General features: G+C 47.6%; 4 protein-coding genes and 1 pseudogene across 4 annotated transcripts; 4 read left to right on the forward strand and 1 right to left on the reverse strand.

Annotated features, from left to right (window-relative positions):
* LOC125554308 lies at positions 1 to 1,099 on the forward strand. Its single transcript, XM_048717886.1, has 4 exons — positions 1 to 110; positions 225 to 349; positions 466 to 599; positions 796 to 1,099. The coding sequence occupies exons 1-4, from the start codon at positions 56 to 58 to the stop codon at positions 887 to 889; spliced, it is 408 nt and encodes a 135-aa protein (XP_048573843.1). The 5' UTR covers positions 1 to 55; the 3' UTR covers positions 890 to 1,099.
* Positions 1,100 to 1,634: 535 nt separating this feature from the next.
* On the forward strand, positions 1,635 to 3,307 carry LOC125554309. Its single transcript, XM_048717887.1, has one exon. It carries the CDS (start codon positions 2,259 to 2,261, stop codon positions 2,961 to 2,963), a length of 705 nt encoding a protein of 234 aa, XP_048573844.1. The 5' UTR covers positions 1,635 to 2,258; the 3' UTR covers positions 2,964 to 3,307.
* Positions 3,308 to 3,865: 558 nt separating this feature from the next.
* On the forward strand, positions 3,866 to 4,464 carry LOC125554462 (annotated as a pseudogene).
* Positions 4,465 to 11,293: 6,829 nt separating this feature from the next.
* Positions 11,294 to 12,096, reverse strand: LOC125554310 (dirigent protein 22-like). The gene has a single exon (XM_048717888.1). It carries the CDS (start codon positions 12,017 to 12,019, stop codon positions 11,450 to 11,452), a length of 570 nt encoding a protein of 189 aa, XP_048573845.1. The 5' UTR covers positions 12,020 to 12,096; the 3' UTR covers positions 11,294 to 11,449.
* A 6,515-nt stretch (positions 12,097 to 18,611) lies between these two features.
* LOC125554311 (glutamate decarboxylase 1) lies at positions 18,612 to 20,420 on the forward strand. Its single transcript, XM_048717889.1, has 5 exons — positions 18,612 to 18,697; positions 18,809 to 19,013; positions 19,114 to 19,314; positions 19,412 to 19,933; positions 20,029 to 20,420. The coding sequence occupies exons 1-5, from the start codon at positions 18,612 to 18,614 to the stop codon at positions 20,377 to 20,379; spliced, it is 1,365 nt and encodes a 454-aa protein (XP_048573846.1). The 3' UTR covers positions 20,380 to 20,420.
* Positions 20,421 to 21,793: the final 1,373 nt, after the last annotated feature.

The following is a 21,793-nucleotide window of genomic DNA, read 5'->3' on the forward strand; positions in this document are numbered from 1 at the left end:
CGATCCATCGATCTTTTTCATCTTTCCAGATAAAGATCGAGTTTGCTAGGTCGATATGGGCTCTCTCATGGCTGGATGGAGCTCCCATGCGCTCGACGACGACCTCAAAGGTACGTCCGCCGTGTATCTACAACCATCCACCATCGATAGTGCATGCAACTTCACGTTGCAAGATTCATAATTAGCCTTGTAGTATAATGGTATCTATCATTCTATCTATGCAGCTCGTTTCATGAGAAATCGTTCGCTGACCAAGGACGAGGTGGAGGCCTTCTGGAGGCAGCACAAGAAGCCGGCGCCGGAGGACAACGTCGACGGCGGCGAGACCGTCGTCGCCTCCTCTCCCCGCGTACGTAACCGGTTCCCATGCGTGCGTCCGTCGGATTTGCATCGGGTTCCTTAATCAAGCTTGTCAAATGCGTATACTTGATTTTTTAACTCTGCTTGCATGTGTTGGTTAATTAGAAGGGGAGCCCGAGGTCGACCACGCGTCCGCCGACTCTATCTCATGTCCGTTCGTCGCCGCCGGTGATGACGAGTAGCGTGGACGGCGACGGCGACGGCGAGGCTGCCGCTAGCCCCAGCGCCAGCCGCGACTGGTACGTATCCCTTATAGCATAGTAGCATGAGCTTCTTGAGTTTTTTTTTGTTTTGTTTGCGAAATGAGCTTCTTGAGTTTTTTTTTGTTTGCGAAATGAGCTTCTTGAGTTCATACATGAACATATTCATAGCATGCATGGATCCATGTTTACATGTATCGATCACGTACGGCTGGTTGTGGCTGCGTGCATGCAGGTGGACGAGGAGCAGCTGGGCGTTCCTCAATGAGCCACCTCCGCAGCAGCGCGAAGGAGGAGGCGTTGGGCAAGGCGCCGCGGCCGCCGTCTGATCATCATCTCTTTAATTACTTTGCTATAAGCTGGCTTTGTATCCCTGTAAATAAGTACTCTCTTAAACTAATATAAAAGCGTTAGATCACTATCTAAACACTCTTTTATTAGTTTACGGAGAGAGTACGTACCAGCCATGTAATTGGAGTGGTGGTTTTGCTAATGTTTGATTTCTATACGATGTGGAGTGCATGTCACCTTTTGTATTATCACTCATGTAACCTTGGAGATATACTATGTGTATATGTCACTTTCTGCACTAGCATCTCAGATGTTACAAAAAACGAAAATTCAGGGGAAGCATTTTGGAGCACTGCGGATGTCTTTTCGGGGAGAAAATTTGCAGGATGAAGAGTATTTGTTGATACTGACCTAAAAAAATCAGTGTTTTTTGTTTTTTACTATACTTTTTGGAATTTACGGTTCATGCAGTGCATTTGACCTCGAGATTAGATGTGCAGCTCGTTTCATAAGAAACCAATCGCTGACCAAGGAAGAGGTGGAGGCTACGGTGCAGGTGCTGGGTTCCAGCTTGTGATGGCCAAGATCGTTTGTCTTAGGTTGCGGGGCTCCTCCGCTAGGGGGAGTGAATGGTAAAAAACATCGACACTTTAGGTAAGGTTTGCAGGAACTACGTATTTACAGAGTTGTGTCAAACAGTATTATTTTTTCATATTTTTTTATAAAAAAATAGGCACCGAATTAGACCGTTTTGAGCACGATTATGACAGATGGATCCCAGAAGGGTGACCACAGCACAACAACCCCGTGCGGGCACACTTGTCTACACGGATCATTTTTACCGCTCCGCGTGTGGGTCTGCGTGGCGTCCGGACATTAAGCGGCGTGTTGACGTGTCCAGTTGTTCCCTGCCATGTCCTGCCGTGTGGCCACGTTGGTCGTCCAGTGCTCTCGTGCTTGCCTATGAAAACCCGGCCGCGCAGGAGACATCGCCAAACACGACGGGCCTCCGCCTCCCGGTGCAGATTCCTTCGCCCCGACCTCCATTCATTCAGGCGAGCATGCTGATGCAATGCTTCTTCTGCATTATGCTGCTTGGTGTTCATGTTGCTGAACCGTCGTCGTTGTTTGCTTTTGGCAGGCTGCGCGTACGCGTGCGTGATGGGCCGAAAGAGGAGCGCTTCCAAGAAGGCGAAAATCAGCACCGAAACTCGGGACCGCATGACGGCGCCGCAGGAAGAATTAGAGACGGACAATGTTTTCTCCCACGACATGGACACCCTTGAATGTGAAATCTGCTCCCTGCCTTTTTGATTCTCAGATCTTCATGGCAAGTGTCTGAAAAACTTGACTTCTGCATTGGTTGCAGCATGATTTTGTTCAATCTTTACTCTGCTAATAACTTGCATGGCTTGTTTCTCTGACTTGATTGACGAGCAGTGCAAGAACGGACATGCGGCGTGCGGCAACTGCTGCATCGGCATGAACCACAAGTGCTCCTGCTGCCACGAGCGCATCGGCGACATCCGTTGCCGGGCGATGGAGAAGGTCCTCTCCGGCATGACCAGGCTATGCAAGTTCCGCAAGCTCGGCTGCGGGGAGACCGTCAAGTTCACGGAGCTGCGGAGCCACGAGGAGGAGGCGTGCCCATACGCGACCTACAGCTGCCCGTTCGACGGCTGCGCCTACCGCGGCGCGCTGCTCTACGACCACGTCCACGACGAGCACGCGCAGGCGCCGGCGCCGGCGCCCAACTGTCACATGGTGGGCGGCCTGCTCCGGGGCGCGACGGTCACTCTGCGACGGGACGAGCCTGTCCACACGCTCCTTCACCGCGACAGGGTGAGCGTGATCCTCCTGCTCAACGGCGGCGACGTCCTGACCGGGCGGTCGCTGTCGCTGGTCCGCATCTGCCCGCATCCCAAGCCCGACCAAGAAGACGAGGAAGTTGAGTACAGGATGGTGGTGATGCGCGGCGAGCCCGGGCCTGGGTCGCCCTCGCTGACGGCGTCGGGGAGAGTGCAGTACGTCCGCCGGCTGGAGGGGTGCCAGCCCCGACACTTCCTGTTCGTGCCGGACGCTTTCTGGGGCTCTTCCGGCAGCGTCGTCTGATTCACGCTGACGCATGTGTCTGCTTAATCCTGTATCCTGCTGGGTGCTGGGTGGATCTGTAGTGTAGTGTAATGGTGGCGGTGCTGGCGGTGTGATGTCCAAGTACGTCGTACAATAGTTGCAAGTAGCAGTATGTTAGTAGGTCTGGTTCTGCTAACTGCCGAATCCCTGTCTGTATCCTGGTGGGTGGATCTTTTGTTTTTGGGCCCGCCAGGGATCATCAGGCAGAGGCAGGGTAGTGTAGTGGTTAGGAGTTTGTAGTTGTATACAGTACGTACGTATGTAAGTATGTTCCATGGTGGGATCGTGTATAATGTATCAGTAATGACTCGGCGGTATGACCATGGTCTCATCATGCGACAATACTTGTGCTTCATGTGTCCACTTGTTACTGCATATGATCAAGACCGTCGCACGGCCACCTCCCATACGAAGGCGCCGAAATGAAAACAGAGAGAAAGGAGAATGGACATCATCCCAAGCGCGTTCGTGTCGTCGCAGCGAATGTACGGCATCCATGCATGCAGTGCAGCCGCATCTAGCCTTCAAAGCTGCCGACAACGATGACCTGCAGCTAGCTTAACTAGAGACCGGCCGACGGCCGAACAGGACGGTCAAGAGGATGACGATCGACGAAATGAGCCGCACGCACACGCACCAGCCTTCATGCATGCACTGAATCGCGGGCGCGTGCATGCCATACACGCAGCACCGGCCGGGCGACGCCGATGTGTACGCAAGCTACTACGTGCTTGGACAGCTCAGGCTTATCCATGCATGCTTGCAAGCGGGTATAAAATGACCTGCAGAGGTTTATCACAGGTATTCACAACCGATCGATCACTTGTGTGCACGCTCGTGGACCACGCGTCCACGCTAGTAGGTCGAGTTGCTAGGTCGATATGGGCTCTTTGATGGCTGGCTGGAGCTCACATGCGCTACCACCACAAAGGCACACACTATCTATCGCCGTGTGCAACCGTCCACCATCATCGATCGATGCTGCAAGAGCAGCTGGTCGAATAATTAACCCTGACAGTACATACACGCGTCTATGCAGTTCGTTTCATGAGGAACCGGTCGCTCACCAAGGAGGACGTGGAGGCCTTTTGGAGGCAGCAGACAAAGCCGCCGGCGCCCGAGGACAACGTTAACGGCGGCACGACCGTCCTCACCTCGCCGCTGTCGCGTCCGTCGACTCTGTCTCACGTCCGTTCGTCGCCTCCGGTGATGACGGGCAGCGTGGACGGTGACGGCCGGCGAGGCTGCCGCTAGCCCCAGCACGAGCCGCGACTGGTACGTATACCTTAGCATGAGCTGCTTGAGTACATATTCGTAACATGCATGATGCATGGATGCATGTGTACGTGCATCCATGACGTACGTACCTCGGTTGTGTGCATGCAGGTGGACGAGGAGCAGCTGGGCGTTCCTCAACGAGCCACCGCCGCAGCAGCGCCGCGAGAGGGGCGTTGGGCAAGGCGCCGCCGCCGCCGTCTGATCGTCACCTTTAATTAGTTTGCTCGGCCAGCTTTAGGGCATCTCCAGCCGCGCCTAGGAAGGCCTTCCCACGCATTTTTTTTTACGCCGGCGCCGAAAAATCGGTCCAGTCGTCAATTTTCGCCGGCTTGAGCCGAAAACAGCGCCGGCGGACCCAGGCCGAACCCGGCGCGCTGGGGGCGCCCAGGGGCGCCGGGGCGAACTGTTTTGGCGCGAAACAGCCGCGGGCCCACCGCGTCAGCGACTCTACCCTCTTCTCGCCCCTTCGTCGTCCTCATCGCCTCGTTTCCCGCGGCGAATCAATGCCAAAGCTGCCGCGCTGCCGCGCCGGTCAGCCTGCGCCATTGATGCCTCACGGGCGGCGCAGTGAAGGCCGGATGACGCGCGTCCCTCGCCCTCCCTCGCCCGCCACGCGTACTCACGGCGGCTCGCGCACGGGCGGCGCCTCGGCCTATATAAGACGCGCCCCAGCGCACTCGGCGACTCGTACTCTCTCGCCGTCGTCGTTCCTCCCTCTCCTCTCTCTCGCCGTCGTCGTTCCTCCCTCTCCTCTCTCTCGCCGTCTCCAGCACCCATGGCCGAGCGCTTCCCAGGTGACGGCGACACGGCGAACGGCTTCGGCCGCCGCCATCTTCACGAAAGCGAGGCTCGCCTTCTTTTCGAGGCCGAGTACCCGGTCCCGCCGGACATGCGGGTACCCGGGGCATGGAGGATCAGCGCCGGCGGCATGCCGGTGCCCCCGATACCCACCGGCGCGGCTCGGCGTGCGGAGATCGCACGCATCCGTTCGTCCCTGCCGCGTGTGGCGAGGGAGGGGCCACGGTACGTCCCCGACAGCCCGCTCTGGGAGCCCTACTTTCGCCGCCGTCACGCCGAGCAGCTCGAGGCCACCAATGGCGTCGAGCCCTCCGGCAGGCTCAACGCCGTCGGCCGGCGTCGGTGGTGGGGCGTGCCCGGGCGCACGTTGGAGGCCGTCCTCGAGTACATCGAGGGCGGCAACACGTCGTGCCTCGAGTACCCCGCTCCCCCGTCCTTCACACGCCGCCGGGGAAGCTCCTGGACCCCGAGGCGCATGGAGACCGGGGGGTCCTCCTCCTCGTCCGGCGGCTCCCCCTGCCTCCACCTGCGCCCCGTCAAGCCGGAGCCCCAGGGCGCGCCTGTCAGCGCGCGCACCCGCAGCTCCGGCGTCCGCATCGGCGACAACGCCTCCCCCACCGACCGCTTCGTCCTCGTCGAGCCCAAGCCGGAGCCCGGCCTCCCCGCGGAGTACGAGGAGGTAGCCCGGCGTGGCTTCTCCGACGAGGACGCCCTGCGGTGGGTGCGGGACGACTACCTCCGCGACGAGATGGTCCGGCAGCGCCGGGCCCTGGAGGAGATCGCCGCCCACAAGCGTGGGCGCGAGGATGAGCACGGCGTCGTGGTCCTCGACAGCGACGACGATGACGACGCCCCCGGACCGTCCAACCCGCCGCGCCAACCGGGGGAGGGATGCAGCAGGGACGGCGGAGGCGTCGGCGGGGTGACGACAACGACGACGATGGCGGCGGTGACTACACGCGGTTCTACCGCCTCCTCGGCATGTAGAACCGTGTGGGCGGGCGGCGAGGCGGGCGGCGAGGGAGACGGCGGAGGTAGCCCGCGGTAGTTTTTTCCTTTTTTTGGAAATTATGTTTAAGTTTGAACGAACTCGCCGATGTTTGCGTTAAATTTGAGTCATGTTTGCGCCGTATTTGACTTTTTTTAAAAAAACGTGGGCGCCGCAACTGGGGGGCATCACGCCCTCAGTGCGTGGTTTAGCGCCGGTGCGCCCCCAGGAGGCAATTTTTTGCCCCTTCTGGGGGGCCAACGGCTGGAGATGCCCTTATAACCCTGTAAATACGTACGTACCCGCCATGTAATTGAAGTGGCTTGGCCCATGTTTGATTTCTATATTACTCTCTTCATTTCTTTTTACTCTGCATATAAAATTTGTCCGAAGTCAAATGTAGTGAAGTTTGATTAAATTTACATTAAAAATATCAACATCTATACCACACTAAAGTTACATAATATAAAAGTAAATTTGGTGATGCATCTAATGATATTGATTTTTTATTATGATTATTGATATTTTCTCCATAAAGTCGATCAAACTTTATGAAGTTTGACAGACAAATCCTATGCACAGACTAAAAAAACGGAGTGAGTATTATGCGGCATGTCATGTTTTTATTGTTGCTCATGTGACCTTGGCGATAGTATAATAATATTTGCTCCAATAATAGTATTATAACGATACTCTCTTTGTTTCTTTATATAAGGTGTATTTGAAAAACTTAAATGAGTGCATGTTTGACCGAGTTTTTAGAAAAATATACCAATATCTGCAATATGGAATTTACATCATTTGATCATCATGAGAACTAGTTTCATATTTTATATTACATATGATGTTAATTTATTCTATAATTTTGGTCAAATATTGAAATGGTTGACTTGCACGGAAAACAATACATCTTATATTCTGAAACAAAGGGAGTATAGTTTTGCTCTTTCACAAAAAAATACACCTTTGCTAAATCTTAGTCTGCTAGTCACTAGAGCTTGCTAGGATAAGGAGTTAGCATACCTGGATTCATTAACATAACAAGCTCAAATTTAGACTTGATTTGCCTTGCGCAAATTGTGAGTAAAATGTTGTAATATGTGATGTATATTTATCATATATGTAATAATCTAATAAAAAATTAACACACAGTTTTCTTCACAAATCGTAACAATAAAAAATTTACTCCAAAGAGGCACATATTGCAGACCACAAATGACAACAATAGGTCGGACCATTCGGGCATGCCTGCACCAAACGCTAGCATTTTGATACTTAATGTGTCAGTCACATAGGAGCTCCCAAATGGTAAGACCTAACCCACTGCTTTTGTTTCAGAAAAGGGAAAAGATCAAAGAAACACCAGCCTAGGCGAGAAGAGCCAAGCCAAAAAAGGCAGAACACAACATATGTAGAGGCAAGCTCAGCCTAAAAGACAAAATAAAACCGCAAGCATTATGATAAGTCTTGTCGTGTGGTGCAGCCCAAATGCCCAATGCACTACGAGAAACAAACCAGAAACCGACCTTCGGGGAATAAACATATTCCCTCCGTACGGGTTTATCAGACCCGAGGGCGACTTTTATTTTGCAGGGAAGGAAATTTCATTCATCTGGTAATGTGATTACAACCAGCGGCAACGATGCTCGCAATCTCATCAGGGGACGTATGCGGCCAACAAGCAGTACATTGTTGCATGCGCCCCATTTGAGCAAGAGTATGACTAGCTAAATTTACATTACACTTGATCTTAACTATATGAATCCTCCTTTCTTGAGATAACAACAACTGATCTCCATAACTCTATGCATGTGAGCAGAATAATCTTGTTGGGATGCCGAAACTAATTGCTCGGCTTCAGCACAAACAGTCTCCACCACAAGGTCCACTTCTTTTGAACCAAGCCATATATTAATCTGCTCACATTAATTCTTCCATCTCACCCTCAATGCACTCTCTTTGGTCATTTCTAATAGTTTGTTGGTAAAAGTAGCCATATCATCAGTCAACAACTCATCATACAACTACTCTAATAGAGTGTATGTAGTGTCTCCAGTGAGAGTTGAGAGTATTTATAATCTTGATCTCTCATTTCACTTTGGAGCTTATCCAAGGGTTGTTGGTTCATGTACTTACAACCCTACTCTCTATCCTCATTTATTCTATGCCGCATCCCAAAATATTCCTTTTTGGAAAATTCTATCAACACTTATCTTACAACTATTAGAAATGCCCTCACATGCCAGCTCTCAGATGTAGCCAATGAAAAACCTTGATGAAAGGTGTAGAGATGTATGTGATCGACAGAGTTATACGTGTGATCAATTACCTAAACAAAATCTTAGTCCGCTGAGCTTTTGTCACACCCAACAATATACTTGTATGCATGCCAACATGCATGCGCAACTTCACTTGTGTGCTAGATCAATGGCAACCGTCAGGGCTAGTATTCGATCCAAGATGGTTTGGCTCGACTCGCTTGAGCTTGTTAGGATAATGAGTTAGCTTAGCTTGATTCGTTATCATAACAAGCTCAAATTTTGACTCGGTTAACCAAAACTGCAAGTAAAATATTGTAAAATGTGCACACCAAATAATATTTATTATATATGTAGTAATATATATATAAAATGAACACCTGGTTTTCTTCACAAGTCATACCAATAAAAACATTACGCCAAAGGGGCACATATTGCACGCCACAAATGACAACAATCAACTACAATATTGATGCTTAACTTATGTTCCTTATGATTAACAAGCTTTAAGAGTTAAACAAGTAACTTGTTTGCTCGACTCCTTAAACTCATTTTGTTAACGAGCTCAGATTAAAACTTAGCTTGACTCGTTAGCCAAGGATTTTGAGCCGAGTCATAAGCTACTCGTTTAGCTTGTGAGCTTCGAGTTATAATTCTAGGGCAAGGCTTCATCGCCCACGACATGACCACCGAAAACATGGTAGGAGCCCCCAAAGCACGAGGTAGCGACACTCTTGTCCGAGTCTGACAAGTCTGTTGTCTAACTGTGCGCCATCCTCGGTTACCAGGACACCCTTTACGCCAGGGATCATAGGCAGATTTACTATGAATGCTAGATCGAAGGCTCCATTAATTTCTTCTTTGATGCCCCGGCTGTGGTGTTCCAGAAGGCACTGTCCGGAACTTCATTCAAGGCGATATGGCTGCCAGCGACATGTGTCGACTATACCCCGAGATTTGATTCACCACATCTGAGAAAATATTGTTAAGTACTCAATGCATGTGAGTGTCATGTATATGCTCTATATGTGCCATATGTACAATTAGTGATTAATAGGCCTCTCTATATGAAGCTTTGATCAGGAAGAGGGGGGCCAAGCCCCCCCCCCTCCCCCACCCACATCCACACACTTCAGTAGTTGGTGTACCCCCTCCCACACAAATAGTTTTTTTTTGCGAGGTACCAACTTCCCATCCGAAGCTTCATCCAAGGTCGACGAGTGGCTTCCAATAACACGTCCTGGCTACATGTTGGCTTTTTTTATTTGGCATGTTGGCCTTTCATTCGCCGTGTCGGGAAAATAAGAATACTTGCTAGCTTTTAATGTACGCAATGCATGTTTGATGTGGGTATTTTGTTTGAAGGGGTTCTTGTTCATAGGTTCGTAACATCTCCCAAAAATATGGAGACACATAAAAATGAGCATATATAGACATGTGAATATCCCCCTTTCTGTCACTAGGAATACTATGTTTCATTTTTATAACCATCAGGTCAGTTCTAATTACAGAATGTAACCGCAAGATACTATGTTGTTTCAGACGCCGGGGTTTGATCTTCCTTTTCTAAAAAATCTCGTTTGAGGCATTTCATTACTACCACGTTTACTATCATGTGGGTTGATCGAAGATTTAATCGTTGCACGAGGAGTGAAAAAATGCATGCATTGGTTGAACGGTTGTGTCTAGTACTCCAATATATTAGAGTTTTGTCCCCTTGCCCTGCTCTCATTAGGTAAATACATCAGATGCAACTTATTGGATGCATCGATGAGATATAGTAGGCCAATATCTCCATGCACATCCACATGGTAAAACCATTCCCGCTTGGCGTGACTAGGCCTGGATTGCATTTGCGTGTGGTGATGAGTGATATTTGTGCGCTCATCGCACCATTATTTAAACCGGATAATGTCGGAATTCCGAAAAAATCACTCCCATATTGACATGTGGGACTCACATTTCTAATTTTAGTTTTTTTATGTAATTAAATAAAATCTATGGCGGTTTTCTGCAAAAATCCCTTGTGCGCGATGCACACAAAAGGTGTGTGAGACGTATCCCAGGATTAGTTCGCCAAATTTAAGGACCATATTGAAGTAGTATTCTCAGCTTTTGGGACCGTATTGAAGCATTTTCTGAATTTGAGGATCATTGTGGGCAACGCCACCAAGTTTAAGGACCATACGTGCATTTTACTTCAAAATATACACTACATTGTGAAATGAAGATAGTAGTGAGCTAATGATCTGTAAGAAGTCCGTTTCTCCACAATACTTGAAAATTATTAGTTTCTGAACAAACAATGACAAGGCAATCGAGAGGCCTTGCGACGTTGCTTTAGGCGATGGCAGTGTCTACCAGTAAGAGAAGCCGTGTTGTAACCATCGGACGTTACCCTTCTTTGATTTGGACAAGGATGTGTGGCGCGCAGGTCTCACAACATGCAGTCCCTCAGGCGTGCTTTTATTTTTGGCTTTCGATTTTCAAACTTATATATCTTTTAAACAAAAAGATCAAATGTTCGTATTCATGTTTCTCTTGGCAAGGACTTTCAAATAAGATCCAAATTTTTAATAATTTTTGACAAATCTTGAAATAAATGTTAAGTTTCCACTCTTGAAACTTAGCACGTGCGACCGATGAAATCACAATGTTTGTGCCTGCAACTGGCAAAAGAAATGTCATAAAAATTTATCTATAAAACTTGGTAAAGGCGTGCGAGAAAATCGTAAGTTTTAGATGAAAAATCATACATTTCAACGAGTGAAACTTAAAACTTAGTATGCTCTCGTATGGGATCCAACTACTTCAGGAATCGCGAGGTAATCGAGCGGCCGGGCAGGGTTGGTAGGTGCGTGCCCCAGCGATTTTGCGTCTTTGATCTTACACATGAATGCAACAAAAGTTCAAAATACGAGGCTTTTGCATCTCTCGAGCAAAAAGAAAAAGAAAAAGAAAAAAAATGTGCGTTAAACAAGTTCCACTAATAAAAAGAGTATACGCCTTTCACTATTTCACATAGGGCCACTTATTCTTGCAACTTGCACAATTAACCCAAGTAAATGCACCGATATGTAGGACAAAGAAAACGCTCAAATCTCAAAGCATAGCCGAAAGTAAGCCCTCAAAGCATTTTCAGGCTAGTGCATGACGTAGACGTCGTATTCGACGGTGGCGTCGCCAGTCTTGAAGTCGAGCCAGTGAGTCCGGGCCTGCGCGTACCCGCGGGCGAAGCGGAAGGCGCCGGTGCCGCCGACGACGGGCATCTCGCGGACGTCGGTGAGCGGGCAGTTGCGGCCGAGCACGGCGAGCGTGCTGCCGTTGTAGGGGCCGGAGGTGAGCACGAGGTTCATGGTCTGGAGGAAGCCCAGCTCGGCCTGGTCCGCCCCCATGTACAGGCCCTGGGCGCGGCCGACGGCCGCCGAGCCGGGATCCGGGCCCTCGGTCAGCGGGTCGTCCATCACGTTCACCATCCCGAAGAAGGTCCGCGACGACGGGTCGGCCGGACCCACCACCCGCACCGCCGACGGGGACGCGCCGCTCACGGTGTCGTGGAAGAAGAAGTGGAGGTGCGTCGGCGCCGCTGGGTCGGCGGACCGGCGGTGCCCGTGGGACAAGGTCCTGTGGCCGGGCCCGTGCTGCAGCTGGGCTTGGCTCACCGCTGACAGCACCGTGAAGAGCACAAGAAGCATCACCGCTCCCTTGGCCATTTCTTGAGCTAAGCAAGTAATGTGTGCTACTCCGTAGATGCTTACGTGAGTGTCTGTGTCTTTGTGCGATCTTTCAAGTGCAGCTCACCAGCTATTTATAGTGGGATGGAGGGAGTGTAAAGGGAACATAAGCGGCAAGTGGCAGGCTCTAATTGGCAAGGCTGCTCCATGAAGTGGAGTGGACAGTGGTAGGGCAACATGGACAATGATACTTTGCTTGGCCAATGGTGATAGGCACCTGACCCGGGGAGCACAATGCAGAGGATCACCGGCTATGATTTTGCTTGTAGATTTTAGATTGTGGACTTGTGGTTTTGGAGGAATGTTGTGAGTGGAGCTGAATCACCATATTTCTGTTGTCGGTGGCGAAATCATGGAAGCAGAAATCAACAACATATGGGCATATAATTGTACACCTTCACGTTTTTCTTCGTTTGAAGGATGGATGGGTGCGTGCTTGGCACTTTTGGCACCGGATCGGATGTTATTCATCCATAGTGGGGTTAAGTATACCCCACCATTACATGTATGATAATGGAACTTCCACTGATTAGATCGATGATCATGATGTGACCAAAATAAGAGTCATGGCGCACTCTTGGGATGGCATTTCTACCATTGTACTTAGAGTTAGCGATAGTGCATGTTGAAATTGCCGACAATTTTTTGCCATGAGACGTAACAGATGATTGGCGAGCGTCGTTTTCTTAATCAAACCGCACGGTTAGTCGCCACAACAAAGAAAATCCCGGCAGAAACATCCATGTACCTCAACCCACAAGCTTTTTATTGGATGGAAATTATATAGCATTTCTGTAGACTCTTTACCGAAAGAAGGGAAGTATTTCGTAGACAAGGGAGGGTGCACAATGTTGGTCGTCACAGCCTTTGTGGTAGCGGACCGATCCTGACATCCTGTGGTGCTTGGCTTCCACGCCGAGCAACCAGAACTGAGAAAACTGAAAAACACCCGTGCATGTCACATGGTAGTGGACGTAGGGTCAGACCCGGCCGTGCTTCCAGATGCACCAGCTAATGGTGTCTCCATTCCAATGGCAGCAAAAAGAAAGGAAAGGTGAAACAATCATATCAGTTGCACACTTGCACTCGTGGGTCGTGCTTTGCCCAGGTCAGCTGCACTAGCTAGTGTCTTTTTCTCAAATCCAATCGCACCAAAGATGAAAGAAAATGTGAAACAATCTTATCAGTTGCACTCGTGCTTGTGCTATTTCCGGAATGTTCAGTATGCCAATGACGAACGAGTTGCTGTCTATAACTGTAACGTGTACTAAGAATTCTAAACAAATGTAATACTACTACTAATAGGAAACAACAAAATCAGGTTATGCATTGTTGATCAAGTAATATTTCTTAACTTCGTAGAGAGACACCTCCGCTGTTCTTTAGCAAAAAGAAATTGTGATAAACTTTCAATCTATTCATCTTCAATCATGACAGTACATCGAACACCAGAAAAAAAATATGCATAGACCACCTAGCGACGACCACAAGCACCGAAGCGAGCCGAAGGCGCACCGCCGTCATCGCCCCTCCCTTGGGAGCCGGGCACAACTTTAGCATTTCTATTTACTTAAAGTACTAACTTTAGTAGGTCTAACCATCATGCACACCAAGACTGTGCTGAAGTAAGGCTACCCGTATCATAACTTAGTGTCATGCATATGATACTACATCTGTAATGCAAAATATCATAGATAACCTTATTTATTGACATGCATGACACATAATAGCAAAATATGTATTATGATACGGTATCATGATATGATACTCAACTCTCTCTTTCTTCATTTAATCTTGTGCCACCTCATCAAAATTGCCTAGTTGGCATGCGTGATACAATCTATGATACTCCCATTACGACCAACCTAAGACACTTATACTTTTGTATGAATAGCAATACATGTTTCGTAGGGAATGTCATTACTGAGACCCATGCACATGATCTCCATACACAAAGATAAAACATAAAACATTTGAGTATTCTCTGATAGTTTCCAGGAAAACTAAACTGCACATATCACTTATATATGTATTTTAATACTATCATCGCCGACACTCTACAAAAAAAAAACTAAACTAAACTACACATATCACTTACAACTGTATTTCACTAATGCCGTCCATACACACACACACTCGATTCATTAACTACCAATCATCATGCATTCAACATGCAGGCAAATCAACTAATGCCAGATAATTTCAATTTCACACATGTCAACTTAGTAGTTGGCTCTCCAGTACTGCTATGTCCAGGCAAATATGAGGCCAATAGTTAATATGATAGTAGCAGTGTAAAGTATGAGACAATAATAGTTTACCTTCTTTTCAATTGGTCGTTTTCTGGAAATAGAGATCTTTTGGAGTAAATGTTGCTTGTTGTTTATTTACATACAATCAAAAGAGAAAACGGAATTTGAACATTTGCTCCTGGCACAGAAAAAACAAATTCAATAAACACAAGACAATTGCCTAAATATACCTTTCCACACTTCTCAGTTCTGATTTATTGTTCATCATCCATCGACAATTATTTTTATGGAAAGCATGAGCTCTATAATTGGTTTAGCATTTTGATTTAATCCTTCCTTTCTTTTTGTGCATAAACACTTTACTTAAGATACGTTCAAATTCTCTGTTTTCCTTGAAGAAGGAAAAAAACAGTTCGCCAAATAGATTTAAAGAAGCTGCTGGATCGTTCTCACTAAAAACACTGGAGCTGCTGAATCGTTCTCACTAAAAACACTGGAGCTGCTGGATCGGCGCGTGCTTATACCTCGCCTAATGCGAGTTGGAGCGACCGCTCATGACAGTTTGTTGCGAATGGACCGGCCCCGGTAGGTTCCATGTAAGTTTGTGGTTTCCCCTGTTTTTGCCTTCTTTTTTTTAACTTTTTTCTTTTATTCTAAGTTTAACATAACATGAAACAATTGTTAGCTTAACTAAACTGATTGTTGGTGGCATACTAAAAGAAATTTGTGACATTTTAAAATGTTCACGTGTTTAAAAAAATGTGTGTGACTTTAAAACAAATTAATTATATATTCTATAAAAATCCTAAACATATATAAAACAAATGTTTCAAATGTATATATGAAAAACATTGATATAATAAAAAAAGTGATATTCTAAAATTTTTAACGCGTTTCAAAAAAATGTATGTGAACTATAAAATATTGTTAATCATGTATTTAGAAAATTTGAAACATATATCAAATAAATGTTTCAGATGTATATGAAACTATACAATGTTTATGGAAAAAGTAGACATCAAAGATGTATTTGCAAAATATGTTACCATTGTATTTGAAAATTTGATCAAGTACTAAAAAATGTTCTTGTTGTATACGAAAAATGTAGGCATCAAAAAAATTAATTGTGTACTTTGAAAATGTTAACATGTATAAATACGGTTTTACATGTACATGTAAAATGTATATAGAAGAATTAGGGAGAATTAGGGAGAATATTACAAACCACACATGAAGAAATAATAACAAGTCAATCAAGATGGTTCTAAAAACAAAGAAAAATCATCGATTACCATAAATAAAAACACATAGAAAGAAATAAATAAAAAACCAAAGAAAACTGAATAAAAAGAAAGAGAAATGAAGTAAATCATTAAATAGTGAGAGAAAGCAAGGAAAAAGAAAGAGAGATGAAGAAACCAAGAAAAAATAACAGAAAAAATAATGTAAAATGAGCAAAACCCAAAGGAAAAAAATAAAATAATAAACCAGCGAAAACAGTGACGAAACAACCAGTGGAAAAAAGAAACATAAGTTATGACAAAGAAAAAAGAAAATGGGAGTTACACCAAAGAAAAATAGAAAATTCAAAGAAAACCAATGGAAACCCCCATGAAAATATAGAAAACGAAAAAAAGAATCGAAAAGGGAAGAAAAAACAAAAAAAGGCGAACCGATCGAACCATGGCCGGACGTGAATCAGAGAAGAAGAAAGTGACTAATATCTAGGGGTGTCACAGAGGGCAAAAGTGAGAAGAAGAAACGTTTGGGTGAGGTGAAATATGACAACACTTTCTTAAACCCGAGCTATGTTTTTTAGTCCGTGAGTATAACAAGTTGAGGGCGGTGCCCCTCCTTTGTTGATGTATAAATGTATAGCCCACTTTTCCTCATCATCTTGAGCTTTTGAGTGAACTGGCTGGTGCGTGCAGTTCTACATGTTATTAGAGCCAAGAGAGGTCTTGAGTTCAAGACCCGGCTGGCGACTAATGCCGTCCTCGACCAGCATGAGGTTCCACATGTCCTTGTCCAAGACGGCTGGCTCTGCCACCTTGTACGCACCTGGCCTTCTTGACGTAGATGGTGTGGCGGTTCGTGCTCCGTTATGGGCATCCTTTAGTGCATCCATGCTTGTGGTGTAGTTGCCACTATCATCCAATGTCACCATTGCGTCAGACACAACAGACATACATATGTAGCAGGGGGGGGGGGGGCACCGTCCCTAGCCTAGAAGAAATCATTGAGGCTTTTTTCAGGACCTAAATTGAAGTAAATTGTCTTATTTTCCCGTAACCCCACCCCATCTCCAAACTTCCATGCACCGACATTCACATATAGCTCCAACACTGATATGTAGCTAAGAGAATGAAAAGAACAATCGATGAAAAATAAAAGGGAAGCACTAGGAGCAGATAGGATGGTTATTTAGATGAAGAACCATTGTTATGTTAGATCAATGTGCACCTTGTATTGCCAATGCTTTTATTTTGTGGAATACTGACTTTGGCCATGCTTGGCGTGTACAGACAGGCAGTACAAGTATATAACTAAAATATGTAAGTGTTGTCTTGAATTAAGATTCTTACAGGGATAGAACGTGTCCTCCCTGGTGTCCCTGACGCGAACGATATTTCATTCTGGGAGGCTTATTCGAGTGAACGGCTGCAACAGTAAGTGTTCCCCTAAAAATCACTCACGTGGAATGTTTGCAGGAACTACCATGTTATAACAAAGAGATTTATCATGCTAAAAATAATAATTATCATGTTATAGCAGTTGGAATTCACGTAGGCTCCAGGATTGCCATGTTGCAGCAGCGAAAATTGGCATGCGTTTTAGGTATTTGTCATGCTGCGGCAAAGAGAAATGCCAGGCTAAGAAAAGGTGAGTTGCCCACCTGCTCACCAATTTCCAAGCTACAACAGCTCGAATTATCAGGCCACATAGATGCGTCAGTAATTATCATGTTATCATGTTACATCATAAGGGAGTGTCATGCTACACACGGGGTCATTTTCTTAGAAGAGTATATGAGAGCAAACGTTCGCGTCATTCTCTCAGGAGGATGTATTGGGGGCGAACAAGATTGCCACCCTCATTGCTTTGAGATTGGCATCCGGAATTGGACGCACCAGAGGGTGTTCCCTCGAGAAAACACAATAAGCTTTTGGTTGAATTATTGTTTAACATTTTTCGGCCAAAAAGATCTGTTGTTTTTCTCGCAAAAAAATATCTGTTGTTTGACAAGAGTTTCAAGCTTTGTTCGTGTGGTGTACAAAAAAAGCTTTGTTGTTCAGGAGGCCCTCATACCTAGCCGCTGCTAGTGTTCCTTCTGCCTCCCGCCGGCACCAGCACCGGTCTGCCTCGTCTCATGTGGCCTTAAAGACATGGAGGTTTGGTGGATCTCGGCCATTCCCGGTGGGAGGACTTCATTTCTAGATGTTTTTCTTAGGGTTTGTGTCTTGCTCAGAGAGATGAGACGGCGGCGGCTCTTTGAAGATGAAATAAGTTTCTCCCCGCTTAGCCCCTGTTCTGGTGGTGCTTATGGCATCATCTGAGAGCGTGTGGATACTTGTCTCCGGCGGATCTCATGGGATTCGGTCGGCATTTGCCTTTGGTGGATTTACATGGATCCAGTCTTTGTTTATGTGTCTATAGTTTGGATCCTTCCGATCTAAGCATCTTTACAACGGCGGTGGTTGCTGTTCTGGTGTGCTGGTCCTACAGGGACTTAGCATAAAGACTTCTCGACTGTCTATTACAATAAGTTTTGTCCAGCTCCAGAGAGGGAGGGGTGATGACGACGGCGCCCCTTCGGCTTGCTTCAGTGCTTGTATTCGTCGGTAGGTGTTTTACAAATCTGGATGTGACCTAATTTTTATTATTTCTTGTATTCGTTGTACTATCATGATCGATGATGATAGATTAGAAGTTTTCTCACGAAAAAAAAGCTTTGTTCATGTTTAACCACAAATATAAGGCAGTCTTCCCCCGTGCTGCTAGTTCTTGCCTATTGACGGCACAAGGCGAATATTTCCTGGACCAGGCCTGAGCCTGACTCTCTCCTTCCTCTTCTAGCCTTTCCTTTTGAAAGTGTCTCAATACGAGGCCAATGGCAAACGCACCACCGCACGGCCAAGAACTTCCATGTTTGCACCACGCGTCGTCCCTCGTCCGCGTATATATACCCGGGGTGTCGCCTCCGCCATAGCGCACACCAAAATCGTCGCATCATATCGCGCCTGCTGATTCATCAAGTGCCAGCTTCGCTAGAGCCAAGAACGCGAGTAGCTAGGTCGACTCACACGGTGGTTGCAGCCATGGTGCTCTCCCGGGCCGTCTCGGACACCGACGTGTCGGTGCACTCCACGTTCGCCTCGCGCTATGTCCGGTCGTCTCTCCCGAGGTATATACGCGCATGCATGCATGCATGGCTTGTTCTTCTTCCTGCTCGACGTTCTCGTGGCCTATTTTTTCCTATAATCGACCGGCTGGTGGATCCGTTGCGTGCGTGCAGGTACCACATGCCGGAGAAGTCGATCCCCAAGGAGGCGGCGTACCAGATCATCAACGATGAGCTGATGCTGGACGGCAACCCGCGGCTGAACCTGGCGTCGTTCGTCACGACGTGGATGGAGCCCGAGTGCGACAAGCTCATCATGGCCTCCATGAACAAGAACTACGTGGACATGGACGAGTACCCCGTCACCACCGAGTTCCAGGTACTTTACGTAGTCCTTTTTTTTAATTTTACCAGTCGATCTCTGCTTTGACCTGCAGCCTCACAGAAGTTGTTTTTAACTTTGTGCGGGGGCATTGCAGAACCGGTGCGTGAACATGATCGCGCATCTCTTCCACGCGCCACTGGGTGAGTCGGAGACGGCCGTGGGCGTGGGCACGGTGGGTTCATCGGAGGCCATCATGCTGGCGGGGCTGGCCTTCAAGAGGAAGTGGCAGAACAAGCGCAGGGCCGAGGGCAAGCCATTCGACAAGCCCAACATCGTCACAGGCGCCAACGTCCAAGTAACTCCTAGCTCACGAATTCATGAAACTGAGAGCCGAGAATTCCTCTCCTTTGAGGTGCAAGTTGAGATTTAGGTTGTAATGCTCTTGTACGTAGGTCTGCTGGGAGAAGTTCGCCAGGTACTTCGAGGTGGAGCTCAAGGAGGTGAAGCTGCGGGAGGGGTACTACGTGATGGACCCGGAGCAGGCGGTGGAGATGGTCGACGAGAACACCATCTGCGTCGCGGCGATCCTAGGCTCGACGCTCAACGGCGAGTTCGAGGACGTGAAGCGCATCAACGACCTGCTCGAAGAGAAGAACAAGGAGACAGGGTGGGAGACGGCGATCCACGTGGACGCGGCGAGCGGCGGCTTCATCGCGCCGTTCCTGTACCCGGAGCTGGAGTGGGACTTCCGGCTGCCGTGGGTGAAGAGCATCAACGTCAGCGGCCACAAGTACGGCCTCGTCTACCCCGGCATCGGCTGGTGCGTCTGGCGCACCAAGGACGACCTGCCGGACGACCTCGTCTTCCACATCAACTACCTCGGCACCGACCAGCCCACCTTCACGCTCAACTTCTCCAAGGGCTCCAGCCAGGTCATCGCGCAGTACTACCAGTTCATCCGCCAAGGCTTCGAGGTAACTATACCTAGCTACCGGCTCATGAGGACTCGCAGTTCAAACATCCATTGATCGGGAGGAGATTTGTCATCTTAATTACACGATGGATGCAGGGGTACAGGAACATCATGGAGAACTGCCAGGAGAACGCCATGGTGGTCAAGGAGGGCCTGGAGAGGACGGGCCGCTTCAACATCGTGTCCAAGGACCAAGGCGTGCCGCTCGTGGCCTTCTCCCTCAAGGACCACACCCGCCACGACGAGTTCGAGGTCTCCGACATGCTGCGCCGCTTCGGCTGGATCGTGCCGGCGTACACCATGCCCGCCGACGCGCAGCACGTCACGGTGCTCCGCGTCGTCATCCGGGAGGAGTTCAGTCGCACCCTCGCCGAGCGCCTCGTCCTCCACATCGACACCGTCATGAACCAGCTCGACGCGCTCCCGTCCAACAGCGTCTGCCAGTAACAAGCAGTGACGATTAGAGTCTCCAGAATCCAGTCATGGTGGGAAACTACCGATCTTATCTTGCCTTTTGGAGTAAAAAAAGCTATGATGGTACTAGGCTGTTTTAGGCACATTTTTTTTTGAGAAGAGGTTGTTTTAGGCAGATTATCGTAACCAAATTTTTGCTGTGGCTTTTATGACTTTGACAGTTGCATTGCAGTGATAGTAGTATTTCTGTTAAAGCTATAAAGATTTTATTACAAAGTAAACCATGGGTGGTGTTGTGTTCTCTCTCTTGTTTATGTTGAGAGCGAGCCACTTAAATTGCATTCGGATGAAAGTAAAAAACGAGGTTATTTTTCTTTTTCTGCAAAAGTCTGTTGTTGTTTTTTTCGAAAAAACTTCCAATCTATTCATTTTCAATCATGGCAGTACAACGAACACCAGAAATAAAAATTACATCCAGATCCGTAGACCACCTAGCGACGACTACAAGCACTGAAGCGAGCCGAAGGCGCGCCGCCGTCATCACCCCTCCATCGCCGGAGTCGGGCACAACTTGTTGTAGTAAACAGTCGGGAAGTCGTCGTGCTAAGGCCCCATAGGACCAGCACACCAGAACAGCAACCGCCGCCGATGAAAAATAACGTAGGTTGGAAGGATTCAATCCGAAGACACATGAACGTAGACGAACAACGACGAGATCCGAGCAAATCCACCAAAGATAGATCCGCCGGAGACACACCTCCACACGCCCACCAACGATGCTAGATGCACCGCCGGAACGAGGGCTAGGCGGTGAGACCTTTATTCCATCTTCAGGGAGCCGCCGCCGTCTCGCTTTCCTAAACAGGACACAAACCCTAACAAGACAGGAAAAAACGACTGAAAACGGTTGTTTTTGTTCGGCTACGAACTGAATCCAAATGGACCGGCGTCTGCTAGTAATAAGCAGTGATGATTAAGAGTCTCCAGAATCCAAATGATGGTCATGGTGTGAAGTAAAAGCTATGATTGTACTAGGTTGTTTTAGGCAGATCGTAACCAAAATTTTGCTGTGGCTTTTATGACTTGGATAGTTTGCATTGTAGTGATAGTGGTATTTCAAAGATTTTATTACAAGCGGTGTTGTGTTCTCTCTTGTTTATGTCGACAGCGCCACTTAAATTGCATACGGATGAAAGTAAAAAAAACGACATTATTTACCGTCAAAAACGCTTTTATATTATGGGACAGAGGTTGCCGAAGCCTAAAATAAATTCGGAAATAATGCGAGCACCAATGTTTGAACCCTGGTGGATTGGGATATGTCCTCCTGAACCACACCGTTCGCCAAACGAAAAATGTTCGGCAAGAGTGATGTGCACCGGATCGCTAATTTTTTGGGGGTTGTTAATGCATGCAAGTACGGATAACTAATGAAAGTACATCCAAT

This window comes from Triticum urartu, chromosome 4 (genome assembly GCF_003073215.2).
Source record: "Triticum urartu cultivar G1812 chromosome 4, Tu2.1, whole genome shotgun sequence".
Classification (NCBI taxonomy): domain Eukaryota; kingdom Viridiplantae; phylum Streptophyta; class Magnoliopsida; order Poales; family Poaceae; genus Triticum; species Triticum urartu.